This window comes from Castanea sativa, chromosome 10 (assembly GCF_040712315.1).
Source record: "Castanea sativa cultivar Marrone di Chiusa Pesio chromosome 10, ASM4071231v1".
NCBI lineage: Eukaryota > Viridiplantae > Streptophyta > Magnoliopsida > Fagales > Fagaceae > Castanea > Castanea sativa.
This window is the reverse complement of record NC_134022.1, coordinates 12,463,510-12,478,641: the sequence shown is the minus strand read 5'-3', so window position 1 is coordinate 12,478,641 and position 15,132 is coordinate 12,463,510. Positions and strand designations below refer to the sequence as shown.

Genomic DNA, 15,132 nt, shown 5'->3' with positions numbered 1-15,132 from the left:
TCCCTTTATGTTTTCTTTCCTTTACTTCAATCTACCCCCATTTCCCTGTGTTTTCCCTATATTTTCCCCAAATGTTTTTCCCCAGTGTTTTCCAACCAACCTTCTTGGTTTGCTTCTCATCTCTTTTATAGTCTCTCATTAGTGGGACACTCATTATTATCATTTCACCAATTCACACGTACTTCCACTTTCTCTAGAATCCCAAGGAATCACCATGTCTTCTGAAGATTCTCTTGAAACTTGTTCTAAACGCCAAATAGTGTTCGGTAGCGAGTTTCCCAAAGCACTAACAGTACTCGATTACCGACCTAAACTTGACCTTCCCCTTGTTAGACCCCCCTTCGGTTTATTAGTTAGTTTTAGGCCTAACTAGGCCCCGAACACAATAGGATTCCCCCTGAATGTTAATCCTTAGACCCTTGCACATTTATCAATGGACTTGTCCTAGCCCTATAATGTTGGGCCTTGGTCATATTGGCCATTCTTGGTCACTCAGGCCCAAGCCCCTGCAATTATTATTATTATTATTAAAGGTTCTAAGGGCACAGCTTGACCCACGGCCCAAAAATGACTCGGACAGTGGTCCAATAAGCCCACTACAATAAATATGTTAGAGAACGGGTTAGATATTGATCACTCAATAAGTTAAAGTTAATCACAATGAGATAAGAAGCGAATGAAATGACTAGGGCAACAAATTATGAAGAAAAGAGGCTCCTCAGTCGGGCTCGAGGAATGTCTATTTTATATATGTGTGTTTCTTTCTCACTTACCGCTCCTCCTTTTTCCAGCCTATATATAGAGAGATGTGAGACCTTTCTCTCCATTTTGTCTCCCTAGAAGCAGAAAAGAACATAAATACACTCCTCTCACTTGGTAACCTCGCCTGAGGAGTTCTTCTTCCCTAAACTCGTAAGTGTGTATTTTTGTTAACCAGAGTTCTTTCCTTATTCTTTCACACTAGTAGATTTTTTTCCCAAAATGGGTAGATTGTTTAGTTTGGTTGACACTCCCGAACACCGAGAGAAGTTTAAGAGGTATTGTAAGATTCCTAACAATGTGTCCCTACAACATTGCAACCCAGGTAAGTTGCACGAGAAAAGACCTACTAGTATTGTTGTAATTCTTATGATTGGCTTCATTGAAAGGAGTATGAGGATTCCTATAGGTAGAGTCACTAGGGATTTTCTAAATCTTTTTAGACTATGTCCTACCCAATGCGTTTCAAATATGTTTAGAATATTAGGTAATGTAGATGCACTAAATGAAAAGTTGGGTATACAACTTACCCATCACGACGTGAATTGGGTGTATAGTTGTTAGAAAGGTGCCAAAGGAAGGGGGTTATTACTTAAAAACTAGGGTTCCTGCCATTAGGCTAATCTCTTGTCTCCTTGAGATGAAGAAAGGCATGGACGAGGACTTCCTCATTGTTTCAAGGGAGTGGCACGACGGACTCCATTTCCCTACCAAGGATGGAACTCCAGGTGGGATGGCTTAGGGACATTTAACAAAAATCAATGTTAGCTTAGGAAACTATAAACAGTCTTTTTGCATGCCAGTTTATCGTTTTACCTTTATGTATGTATAATTTTCTTTTACTTGCTTAGATTTGGGCTTGTCTAACTTGCAAACTAACGTGAATTCTTAACTTTTCTTCTTTAGAGAAAAGAACCACCACCAAGAGACGAAGTTTGGTGAACTTCAAATTACTGAACCGAGTCTTAAGGTTCAAAATCTTAATACATCGGGACGGTCAGCTCAGCGCAGTTCATGTGATCCTAGGCTTCACCCCCATATCCAATCGCTTCCAAACATCCAAGCACGTGATCAAGGCCCGAGACTCTCACCTTGCTTTGGTTGATGTGAGCATCAAAGGCTTCATAAGTAAACCTCCTCTAGAGGGAACACAAGTAGTCAAGCTCCCTACCTTCAAGGATCCTCAACCAATTAAGCTCCCTGCCTTAGAAAATCCACAGCCTGTCATAGAGGAGATTACATCCTCAGACGAAGAATCCGAGACAGAATCTGAGGATTAAACTTTGGAGGAAGATATTGAAAATCCTATCTGAGAAGAGAATTTTGAAATCTTTTACCACACCAACGTGTCCGAGGAGGAAGGACTCAGCCCGCAGCTAACTACAACCCTAGTTAGTGAAGACCAAAAGGATATCGAAGTACCCAAAGGGATGGTGATAGAGAAAAAGCTGCCAGATTTGCTTTCTTTACAAGAGTCCCACGTTGGGCCAGCAGCCCCCGAGGTCCCCATAATTCCTAGATCTCCAACTCCAATTCCTCCTGCCCCCGCACAGACCGAACTAGCTGACCAAAAGCAAAAAAAAAGGACAAAAAAGAAGGCAAGGGAGTTATTAAAGAAGGAGAAGTTTAAGAAGAAACCCCTTCTGAGCCAACCAAGGTGACCAAAATGACCTATGTCCAACAAATAAAGGGAGTGGCAAGCTCGAGTGTAGCCTCTGAGCGAAGGACTCGGGTTTTGAACTAGAACCCTATCTTTGAGTTGGATGACTCACCTCCTGGAGGATGCTTTTATCTGCGATTTTGATGGCAGAAGAGCATGCTACGTAGCCAATGCCATGGAACAAGCCCTTCTTCTCCCAAGGGACATGGATGAGCTTTGAAATTTAAAGAAGCATGAGCTTTTCCTGTCCGTGAAGGGGAACTTAGCTTTGGTAAGGTTTCTCTACCTTTAAAATCCCTTCTACGCATGCTTTCCCACTAACTTTTATGTTAATTGTTCATAAACAAGCTACCCAAGAAACACATGTGGTAGAGGAGTGGGTCAACCAGGCTTTCCGAGAGTTGTAGGATGAGGAATCCAAGTGCTTCGCTGCATAGAAGTCTCAGTCTCTAACTGATAAAAAGCTGAAGGAGACTCTCCTTAAGTTGGCTGAGTGTGACAAGACCAGAAAGAGTGCTGAGGCTTCCATTAAAAGCTCAGAAAGGCAAGCTCGGGAGCAACTCATGCAATTGAGGGAGGCAGAAAGCCAGCTTGCCATTGCTCAGACAACTAATTCTGAGCTGAAGAAGGAGCTCAGCCAAAAGGCTAAGGAAATGGACAAGGTCAAGTAGACTGCTTACAACCAAGGACAAAAGGAGACTGAGGCTCACCTCAAATCTCAACTCCCCGTCATATGTCGTATCTTCTGCCTCCAGACATGGATTGAGGCCTTAAATGCTGATGGAGTAGACTCTAACTCTGAGCTAAGGAATCTGGAGAAGGCCTTCTACCCTCCAACAATCAGACCTCGTCCAGTCAGCCAAAACCACTGCTCCCACCAAAGCCAAACCCATTGAACAGCAGCCCAGCACCACTACTCCTATTAAGCCTAAACAGACTGAGTTATCCGTTTCTAAGCCCAGCACAGCTGCTGCCTTGGGCACTCAGGTGGCAACCAAAGCATCCCAAACAGCAAGAGATTCCTCCACAAGTGCTGCACCACTCACAATGGCTCCTTCAGCCCCAACCCCAACCTCTAAAGTGCAACCCACTATAGGGAAAGAGATGCAGAAAATTCCCAAAGCTTTAAGGAATATGGCAGTGGATCTTCATGCTACCTTTGTTGTTCTGTTTTTTTTTTTTTTTTTTAAGTAGAAGGCATTTTGCCTTTACTTGCCTCTTTTTCCATATGTATTTCCTTGAATTTAGCTTAATGGAAAACTTTTGTTAAAGCTTTGTTGTTCTAACTTATGTTCATATTTCTACGATTCACTCTTCAGTTACCATGTCTATATATATAAGGAAGTATTTGCACTGGGGTTTTATTTCCCGAGGTAGGAAATATAAGAAATCAAATACAATCAAGGCTCGATTGAACATTTCAAACGTAATTTAAGTATTAACTCACCCGAAGCAGGTAACCCAAGGATTTGAACTTAGCCAAAGGTTCTATTTAACATAAAATAGCCTAAGTGTTAATTTACCCAAGGCAAGTAACCCGAGGAGTTGAATCTAGCCAAGATTCTGTTTAACATAAAAATGAACCAAGTGTTAATTTACCCAAGGCAGGTAACCTGAGGAGTTGAACCTAGCCAAGGTTCTGTTTAACATAAAAATGATCTTAGTGTTAACTTACCCAAGGCAAGTAACCCGAGGAGTTGAACCTAGCCAGGGTTCTGTTTAACATAAAAATGAACCAAGTGTTAAAGGCAGGTAACCCAAGGAATTGAACCTAGCCAAGGCTCTGTTTAACATAAAAATGAACCAAGTGTTAATTTACCCAAGGCGGGTAACCCAAGGAATTGAACCTAGCCAAGGTTTTGTTTAACATAAAAATTAACTTAGTGTTAATTTACCCAAGACAGGTAACCCGAGGAGTTGAACCTAGCCAAGGTTCTGTTTAACATAAAAATAAACCTAGTGTTAATTTACCCAAGGTATGTGGTCTGAGGAATCAGGCATGACCGAAGTTTTGTTTAACACTTAAATGAACAACTGAGATAAAACATACAATGATTGAAATAGAAAATGGCATGATTGCCTTTCATTAATAATAGTACATTCGTAGATTATTTACATTTTATGGACGTGGTACAACATTTTCATCTAGACCTTCTAAAAAGTAGGCACCTATTCCAGGTACTGAAGTGATGCGATATAACCCTTCCCAATTGGGCCCTCGCTTTCCCCATGATGGAATCTTTGTAGTTCCCACTACTTTTCTCAGCACTAAGTCTCTTGGGGCTAATGGCCTTACCCTTACACTAGTATCACACCCCTGCTTAAGCTTCTTCTGGTAGTACGCCAGTTGAACTATAGCCACTTCCCTTCATTCGTCAACCAAGTCTAAGCTTTTCTCCAATAGCTGAACGTTACTATTTGGGGTGAACAAGCTCATCCTTAATGTTGGAAACCCAGACTCTAGAGGGATTACAACCTCGGACCTATAGGTCATTGAAAAGGGTGTTTCCCCCATTGACCGACGAGGGGTGGTCCAATATGTCCAAAGGACGTGTAGTAGTTCTTTTACCCATCTACCATTTGCTTCATCTAACCTCTTCTTAAGCCCGTTTACTATGACTTTGTTGACTACTTCAACTTGCCCATTTCCTTGCGAATAGGCTAGAGTTGAATATCGGTTTCCAATGCCAAGCTCACACCCTCCTTGAGAAATAGGACCAAAGGATCCATCCAACTAGGCCCGACCATGATCTGATGAACTTGGACTTTCCCCTTCTTCTCCTCAACAGGCTTATGTAGATCCTCAACAAGTATAACCCGAGGTAGGTCTTGTCTAGAAAAGGTTGCCAGAGTTGCCAAGCAGTCAGCATGGGTATTAATTCTTCTTGGGATCTGTTGTATGGTGAAAAATTCAAAACCTGACCGCAAATGCCTAGCTTGAATCAGATACCCTTGCATTCTTAAATCCCTAGCTTCTAGCTCTCCCTTTACTTGTCCTACAATCAACCTTGAGTTCGAGAACACTTCAATAGTCTTTCCTCCCATCTTCTAAACTATAGCAATCCCTTCTAGCCAAGCCTCATACTCAACTTCATTGTTCGTGGCCGAGAAACCTAATCTTAAAGATTTCTTAATGGTGATCATATCTGGGGACACTATAACCAACCCCACCCCCCGATCCCTTTTGATTTGCCACACCGTCAACATACAACTTCTAGGATGAGGGCCCTCATAGAGAAATTGCTTGAACTTGCCTTCCTCCTAGGCTATGTTCTTCGTCTACCCCCTCTATTGGAGACTTAGTAAACTCGGCCACCAAATCTGTAAGAACTTGCCCTTTAATGGAGGTCCAAGGCATGTACTTTATGTCAAATGCCCCCAAGATCGTCCCCCATTTGGCAATTCTCCCTGTGTAATCAACCTTTCGGAGCAACGACTGTAGAGGGAGTTGAGTTAAAACCACAACTGTATGAGCCTGAAAGTAATGGGGGAGTTTCATGTAGCGTGCATCACTGCCAAAATGGCTTTTTCTAAGGGTAAATAACGAACCTCTTCTTTGTTTAGTGACTTACTCACATAATAGACTGGCCACTGTACTCCATTCTCTACCTTCACCAATACCAAACTAACTGCATGAGATGCCACGGCAATGTAGGTAACACGACTTCTTCCTCCTATTGTCTGGACATAATGGGTGGCCAAGAAATGTAATCCTTCAATTGTTGAAAAGCTAGGGTACACTCCTCGTTCCACTCAGACCCCTTCCACTTGTGCAAGAGTTAGAAGAATGGCCTACATCTATCCACGGACCCGGAGACAAATCAATTCAAGGCTGCAGTCATTCCTATCAACTTTTGGACCTCCTTAGGATTCCAAAGAGGTTGCAAGTCATTGATTGCCTTAATTTGATCAGGATTAACTTCAATCCCACAATAGGTAACCATGTAACCCAAAAACTTGCCTGAACTAACGCCAAAGGAACATGTAGAAGCATGAACGTGCAATTAATGCTTTCGTAACACCTCAAAAAAAATTCCAAGGTCATTCACATGCTCGGTCTCTGCTTTTCTTTCACTACCATGTCATCAATATAGACTTCAATATTCTTGCCAAGTTGGGGTTCAAACATTCTAGTCATCATCCTCTGGTAAGTAGACCCAGCATTCTTCAATCCAAATGGCATCACCTTGTTATGATAATTCCCAATGGGCATTACAAAAGCAGTCTTCTCTTGGTCAGCTAGAGCTAATGGCATTTGATGGTAACCCTGAAAAGTATCTAAAAAGCTCATCCGAGGATGACCAACCGTCGCGTCCACCAACTGGTCTATTCAAGGTATCGAGAAGGGGTCCTTGGTGCAAGTTTTGTTTAGATCTGTGAAGTCTACAAACACTCGCCATTTCCCATTCTTTTTTTTTACCACCACCATGTTGGCTAACCATTCAGGATAAAAAAAAAAAAAAAAAAAAAAAAAAAAAAAAAAACCTATTTTATTACCCCTACGCGCTTAAGCTTCACCACCTCTTCTTTGATAGCATGGAAATGTTCTTTGGAAGAGCGCCGAGATGGTTGTTTCTTGGGGGTTACAGATGGATTAACATTCAGATGGTAACAAATGAAACTTGGATCCACCCCATGAGCTTCATAAGTACTCCAAGAAAACACATCAATTCTCTTTCTAAGGAAAGCAACCAACTCTTCTTTCTCCTGAGGAGGCAGCTAAACTCCCACTTGAAAATACTTATCGTCATCATTATCAATAGTGATTTTTTCCAACTCTTCGCATCTCGCCCCCTCAGCTACAGCGTCTGAGGACCTTTCCATCTCCTTTGGTTGCTATAAATCCCTTTTTGTGTTGGTCGAGGATTCACCCTCAGACTGATGTCTAACTAGGCATTGCCTGGCCATATCCTGACTTCCAATCAACTCCTCGACCTGGTCCCCCGAGGGATACTACACCTTCAAGTACAAAGTTGAAGAAACAGCCCTCATGGCATGAAGCTAAGGCCTTGCCATGATAGCAGTATAGGGGGAATATGCATCCACCACAATAAAATCTACCTCAACTACTTCTGATCCTGCTTGAACAGGTAATCTAATCTGGCCCCTTTGGGATAACCGTCTTGCCATTAAACCTTACCAGAGGGGAATCATAGCTAACTAAATCCTCAAGCTTCAACTTGAGCCCCTTATACAGGTCAAGGTACATGATCTCGACCCTGTTGCCTTGGTCCACCAAGACTTTTTTCACATCATACCCCCCCTATTCGAAGGGTAACCACCAAGGCATCATCATGCGGTTGAAAAGTTCCAACTTTGTCCTCATCAGAGAAGTTTAGAGTTGGTCGGACTTCCATTCTTCCACACTTAGAATCAGGGATCAAATCCTGAGTATGTGGCCTTCTTATGGACATAACCCTTGATGGATACGAACCAGTCTGACTTAGGGCAACAAGAATAACACTGATTGTTCCCAAGGGTGGTCTTGAGGAAGCATCCCTTTGATGTGTTGATCCAATCAGACTCCCTTACCTAGTGGGTTGATATAGGAATTGCTTCAACTTCCCAACTTTGACTAACTGCTCAAGGTAGTCATGTAGAGTCCTACAATCTTCTGTAGTGTATCCTCAGTCTTGATGGTACTAGCAATGAAGACTTTGATTTCACTTCATGGGGTCTCCTCACATCTTATTTTGCCACTTGAAATATGACTCATTCTTTATCTTTTTCAGGATTTGGTGTACAGGCTCCCTAAAGACTGTGTTAACCACCTGGGCAATAGTAGGCCCAGCATGTCTAGCAAAATCTTTTCTGGGCCGATTGTTTTTTTTTTTAGACACACACACACACACACACACACACACACACACACACACACACCTATATATAGGGGAAGAAAGATGAGATAAGGGAATACACTCACACGCCAACACCAAAATTGCATGCAGTAATTAGTGTCGTGGAGCAAGTGATAAACCCCTTCTTAATATCACACCTTACCGATGTAGGATGACTCAACAATGCTGAGTTCTTTTTTATTTGAGAAACACACACACACACACACACACCTATATATAAGGGAAGGGGGATGAGATAAGGAAATACACTCACACATCAACACCAAAACTGCATGTGGCAGTTAATGTCATGGAGCAAGTGATAAATCTCTCCTGGGCTGATTGTTGTTATACCTTTCTAACCTAAAATATCTTTGGTCCTGGGGAATTACCTTCGCTTTTCCCTTTCCTTGTTACTAATCCTCCTCCACCCGTTTATACTCATCAATCTGGTCCATTAATTGACACATACTTCGGGCGGGCTTCCTAGTCAAGGATTTCCTCAAATCACATTTAGTGGGCAGACTGACCTTGAACGTCCTTATTGCTACATCCTTGAAATTTCCATCTATCTCGTTAAACATCTCTTAGTACCTATCCGAGTAAGTCTTCAGAGTCTCACCTTCTCACATAATCATTGATAGCAAAGAGTCCAAGGAACGGGGAACCCTACTACAAGTGACAAATCGGGCTCCAAAGGCCCTAGTAAGTTCTTGAAAGGAGTTAATTGATCCTTCCTCCAAACCATCGAACCACCTCATCGCACTTGGCCCTAAGCTAGATGGCAACACCTTGCACATCAAGGCCTCATTCCTTGAGTGAATAGCCATTCTTTGGTTAAAACGACTAACATGCTCCATTTGGTTTGTTCTACCATTATACATAGTAAACGTGGGCTGCATGAACTGTTGAGGAAGGTTTGCCCTGTCAATCTTCTGAGTAAATGGGGAATTCAAGATTTGACACAAAGCTTTGCTCATAGCATCATTTTTCAAGCCTTTTTAAGTCAGGCTTCTATCCATTTGCTTATGATGACGCTCTTCATTATAGGAGAAAGACTCACTGGGAGGAGTCCTTGATCGAGGTATGTAACTGTCATCATCATTAGACAGAGATTCCATGCTTAATGGTGTCCCTCTCCTCTGCTTCTGACATAACTTCCTACGTAAATGATCTATCTCCAGCTACATGTTTCTAGTATCCTCCCCATGAGACACATGGCTCCCACTTCTAGAATGACTCCTACTGGTATGAGTTGTGTGCACGCTAACCTCAAGATTTCTCCTTCGCTCAAGATTCACAAAATGATCTTGACGTTGCGACCCCACCGACTCGTCTAAACCTATCATGATTCAATTAACTCAAGTCTCTTCAATATTTCCCACAGACAGCACTAATTGTAAGGGCACAGCTTGACCCACAGCTCAAAAATGACTCGGACAGTGGCCCAATAAGCCCACCACAATAAATTTGTTAGAAAATGGGTTGGATATTGATCACTAAATAAGTTAAAGTTAATCACAATGAGATAAGAAACGAATGAAATGACTAGAGCAACAAATTATGAAGAAAAGAGATTCCTCGATCGGGCCCGAGGAATGTCTATTTTATATGTGATTCTTTCTCACTTACACTAGTTCTTGGTTACAAAGTCTTTTTTTTCTCTTTCCTTTTCTCCATCCCCCTCATATGGATCTTAATTTTTCTTTTATTTTTAAACACAAATCATCCTAATCCTACACTTGGAGGGTTGAGATTGCATTCCTTTGACTTCTATCTCATTTGGAACATACTAGTAAGTTTTTACCCTGCAATCTTAGTTGTGCCACCACTGTTCATGGTCCTCATTGATGTAGCCAGGTGAGTGGTTGTCGTATTTAGCAGAGGGGATGACTTCTACACCCTTCTTCTTTCATCCTTCTCGTATTTTGTGTCGAATATGCTTTCTTCCCTTTGTGATGTTTTAACTTCATGCGCCTCACACAGCTAATGCTCGTCCCTGAGGTCTGAGGTGTATTCTCGTTAATAATCTTGGCTGCCCATTTGAATTGGATTAGGGATCGTCGTCCTCACAGGGGTAATTACACTCCCCTCCCTTAAAGTTTGGGGAAATGACACTCCACCATAGACTTGAAGGGAAAAAATACTTCACTCCCTTGAGGTATAAAGAAATTAACGCTCCCCCTTTCATTATATTAGTAATGAAATATTCTAAATCTTTATAATAATCTATATACAAAGGTTTAACTGTGGGTTAGTAAAATGTTAACTGATAAATTTAGAATTAAAATACAAAATTTTATCAAGCACCAAAACACTTGCAATGGCATATCTCTCTATAACCCATTCAAAAAAGGGGAAAACAAAGAAGTAAATTCACACAATATTTATAAAATACATTTTAATTAAAAATTTTGAAAAATCAATTATAATTTTGACAAAAGATAATTTTGAAACCTACCATTAAAGCAATGGGCAAATTAGCACACAACATTTTAATATTAATTTAACAAAATTTGGTCAATCAAATGTCAACGGGAAAATGTTTTTCCCTTCAAGTTTGGATTGTCATTTTTCCAAATCTCAAGAAAAAAGAGTGTAATTATTACCTCTTATTATTATTATTATAATAAGACAAAATCATACAATCATTGATCCAATATATATATCCTTTTTTTTTTCTTTTTTTTTTTCAAGGGCTACCCCTGCATTCAAGGGGCATATTGTCCAGCCATGAATCATCCAAAAGTGGAGCTGAGGATTCCGACTCAGTGGGCCATTCAGAACTAACATCTATTTCGTCAAATATAATGGGTTTACATTTTCCATCCCTATTTTGACAGACGGCTTGTAACCAAAGATTGCAGTGCACAAAAACCAAATCATTGAATCTTTCCAGCTCCATTCTGTTCCGTGTCTTGGTATGCATGCTCTCAAAAGTGCTCCAGTTCCATCTACACCAATGGGAACTGCAAGGTTGGCTCAGTATCCGTATTGCAGCTCTCTGGAGCGTCGGGATCTCATAACCATATCCGGTCCACCAATCACCTACAATTGCATGGTGCCAAATTAAGAGTAAATGAAAGGGAAAATCTTGTTACACATTCGCTATTGCATACTCTATACATGCTTCTTTTGAAATTGTTTTTTAAAAAGGATGTTATGATATTAACTAAAATTGTACCGTAACAGTGTGTACTAGAGTGTGCAATACCAAGTGAATGATAATCATTACCTTGAAATATCAATGCATGTTCTCTCAACAAAGATGAAAGACAGAGATCCGTCAGTTTCCGTAGAAGGTAGGACATTTTGCATTTTAAAGATTATGTTCTCGTAGTCTTATGTTCTTACTGTCAACAGCAACATTTTTTTCTGACCAACAAGAAAACTATTATTTGCTGGAAGGATTATTATATCACTAAGCCTATATTATTGGACAAGTCTACTGACGAGTGAAATGCAGCCCTAATTAATGTGTGTCTGGCTAGTAAAAAAAGAAGTACAAGTCTTTTCTAACCAATATAGTTTGATAGCAATTGTAGTTTACACATACCTGGGGTATTCAGTGTCCTTCCCATGATAGCAAAATCAGTCCCAAGAGCACCTTGTGCATTGATGTATATAGGATGTTCTTTAGTGATCTCCATTTTATCACTATCCATTGTAGCCATCTTTAACATTGCTTCTTGAAACCCATTCCTAATACTTAAATCAATCTTAAAATAAGGGTTATAGAAAATGGAAGGGTTAAGGAAAGCTGCTGCAGCATGTAAGGACGAATGAAGCTGCATATTCCATCTCTCATCAATTATATTCCAAATTGGCATGTAGTTCTCTTCACTACCCTTATAATATGCCTTGACCGCTACCTTTGACCTCTCTATTCCTTCATATATATAGCCTATAGCAGGCATGTCCCCATCAACAATACGTAAAATTTTAACTAGTGGTTCAGAAATGCTTACAGCTTCATGTGCATACTTCCAAAATCTATCTAAATAGAGCAACGACTTCACAGCTTGTGCATCAGGACGTTTACTACAAATGGAGGACAACCACTCTGTATGACAAAACATGTGCTTCAAATTGTCCTCCTGAATAACAATGGACCTCAATGTGAGGAAATTAGTCACAAATCTAGTAATTCTTGGCCTAAACAACTCCCTTCCACCAGTGAATTTTCTCATCATACTCAATGTCCATGCATTACTATATATGTACCTTGTGATGCTCTTTGCCTCCTCCAAGACTGTAGCCACCCTCTCTTGTTTACCAATGTCTTCCAACATCTTATCTATACAGTAAGAAGCACAAGGAGACCAAAACAATGAACTGTATTTGCCCATAAGACGTCTTCCTACATTAAAATAACTGTCTGGGGTATTTGTTATAACTTGAACAACATTTTCCACACCAATTTCCAGAAGAACACGCTCAAGCAACTCGAACAAGTAAGAACTATCATCTTCATGACCTGATACATCAACTGACTTCAAAAAAAGTGTCCCCTTAGGGCATGTAACTGAAAATACTATAATTGATTTAGTCCTTCCATCAGACCAGCTATCACACAAGATTGTACAGCCTGTTTCTTTCCACTCATCTCTATATTTCTTGTAACGGTCATGTATATCACCTTTCACTTTCTCCAAAAGAGTAGATCTCAATTTTTCATAACTTGGGGCATTGTAGCCAACCCCACACTCTGCAATAGCATTTACCATTTCCTGATAATACATGGATTTAGCAGCACTGAGAGGAATAGAATTGTGGAAGAAAAAAACAGCAATTCTTTTGTCAGCATCATCCTGTTTTTGCTTTTGAGCATCATCTACTGCAGGCTGTCCACTTGGTGAAGGGGGTGGAAATAACAAAGATGGGCAGGTGCTTCCTTTCTGTCCACTAGATCCATGGTTAGGATGGAAGCCATCACTACCAGAAGAGCTATTTTGTTGACCATTGGCTGCTACTGCCTGATCCACCTTTGTTTTCTTGGAAGTCTTATGTTTCTTGGGAGTGCTTAATATACTTTGGATATGGTCCCGCACATCAGCCGGTACTTCAGTACAGGGGACTATATCTTTGTTCTTTATTTGAGCTAAGTGAAACTTCATCCTGTATACGCCCCCACTGAACTCCCGCTGACAATAATTACACCTAACCTTCTGTCTGGTTGCATCAACAAGCTCGCAATGTTCCCAACAGGCATCTTTTCCCCGGACCATTTTCTTTGAAAGTAAGAAATTCAGTAAGATTCTCTATTTAGCCCGTGAACACACACAAAGCACAAAGACTAACACGCAGAAACATATGTTTGAAAAAGAGAATTTCAATTATAATGCTTAAGAAAAACTTCTATAATTGTAAGAAAGACCCATAACATAAATATGGAGATACGATCAAGGAAAAGAAAATAAACTCCATTAATTATAGCAAATACTGGATTATCCCATCACAATAGGTACAGTATCTTGTACTCATATATTTTAATTCCCTGCCAACTTACCAATTAGCAAGAGTTTCCACCCCTTAAATTGGTTTCCTCTTGATATAGTCTTCTTTCTTTATTAATATTATTTTTTTAATTCCCTGATAAGTTCCTCAATATATTCTCACTATAAATACAACTCTCAATTCCTTTTTTCTTTTTCTTTTTTTAAATAATTTGTTAGTTACAATGAGGAGGGGGATTTGAACCCTATATGGTTCTGTTGAAAACTCTAGGAGGTGCCAACCAGTTGAGTACAAAGCTGGCTACAACTCTCAATTCTAAGTTACTACAACTTTTGTCAACTTTTTGTTTATTTATTTTGAGAATCCACATTTTGAGTACTTGATTGACATACTAGTTTACAGTTTTAAGTTAAACTATCACTTGCAGTTACATGTTAGCATTAATACCTTCGTAGCCAAATTTATAAATCATCAGCAGCTTAACAAACCACCCATTAATAGGAAACAAATCAGAAATAAGAAAGTGTTAAAGAAAAAAGAAAGCTCAACTATAATTTGTGGTTGAAAGCATTAGAGAGAGAGAGAGAGAGAGTTTACCAAGATTTAGAGGGATCTGAGGAAGAATTTGTTGTTACTGTTGTTGTCGGGAGCTGAGAGTGGAGAGAGAAAAAGTTGGAGTTGTCGGAATCTGGGAAATTTTTGAGATCGGCGATTTGGAGGAAGGAAAGGAACCGAGGAAATGAAAAAAGACGGCGATAAATTTGTGGTACTCGCCAGCCTGCCCGAGGACTAGGAGGAGGCGTGGAAATCGTCTACTATTCTATTTCACGTGACCTGATCCGCGCGTGGGCTTTATGTTCTCACGTCAACTCATCAACCACTCACAGAGTTTTTTTTTTTTTTTTTTTTTAAGATAAATAAAATGGTAAAATAATTAGAGGCATCCGGAATAATGCGATACCCACGCAAACGCAATGCGTCTGAAATTCTGAATTATGGAATTCCAAAATGAACCATGGTTAATTATAGTACCATAAATTTTTCTACAGTTTTTTCACCACAAACAATTTTGATGGGGCAAGTCGTAGGTGATTAACTATTTTTTATTTTTTTACTAATTGCTTTTTATCTCCTTTTCAAAAAAAAAAAAAAAAAATTACACTCTATCACATTACAATTGTGCCAAGAAATTGTAAAAAAATTTGTAATCCTCAACTTTTCCAATGAACCATTTTCAAATGCTTACCCAAAAAAAAAAAATGGAAAAAGCAATGTGATTTTTGGCTGAAAAAGCTGAACCCAACAGGCAGATAGATGATATAACTAGAACAATGTCCATTTGAAAAGTTAACTTTTTACTATAATCATCTATTATTAATGGGTTTTACGCTATTTTTTGTCTTGACTTTATTTTAAATA

At 39.9% G+C, this 15,132-nt stretch overlaps 1 protein-coding gene across 2 annotated transcripts; it reads right to left on the bottom strand.

Moving 5' to 3' along the window:
- Window positions 1-10,745: 10,745 nt before the first annotated feature.
- On the bottom strand, window positions 10,746-14,493 carry LOC142612652 (uncharacterized). Of its 2 annotated transcripts, XR_012840162.1 has the most exons (4): window positions 14,311-14,493; window positions 11,813-13,487; window positions 11,492-11,631; window positions 10,843-11,304 (listed from the first exon to the last, which is right to left on the bottom strand). XR_012840162.1 is itself a non-coding variant. In XM_075784773.1 (3 exons), the coding sequence occupies exons 2-3, from the start codon at window positions 13,482-13,484 to the stop codon at window positions 10,949-10,951; spliced, it is 2,028 nt and encodes a 675-aa protein (XP_075640888.1). In that variant the 5' UTR covers window positions 13,485-13,487; window positions 14,311-14,493; the 3' UTR covers window positions 10,746-10,948. The 2 variants fall into 2 exon arrangements, 1 of the variants encoding a protein (XP_075640888.1); XM_075784773.1 differs by lacking the exon at window positions 11,492-11,631 and having other exon boundaries at window positions 10,746-11,304.
- Between the last annotated feature and the right edge of the window lie 639 nt (window positions 14,494-15,132).

Bases quoted from the DNA above. Each gene is read 5' to 3' on its own strand.
- LOC142612652 (XM_075784773.1), bottom strand. From the start codon at position 13,484: ATGGTCCGGGGAAAAGATGCCTGTTGGGAACATTGCGAGCTTGTTGAT. The intron at 11,305-11,812 runs GTATGTGTAAAC...ATGCAATTGTAG, and splicing joins AAGGACACTGAATACCCCAG to GTGATTGGTGGACCGGATAT.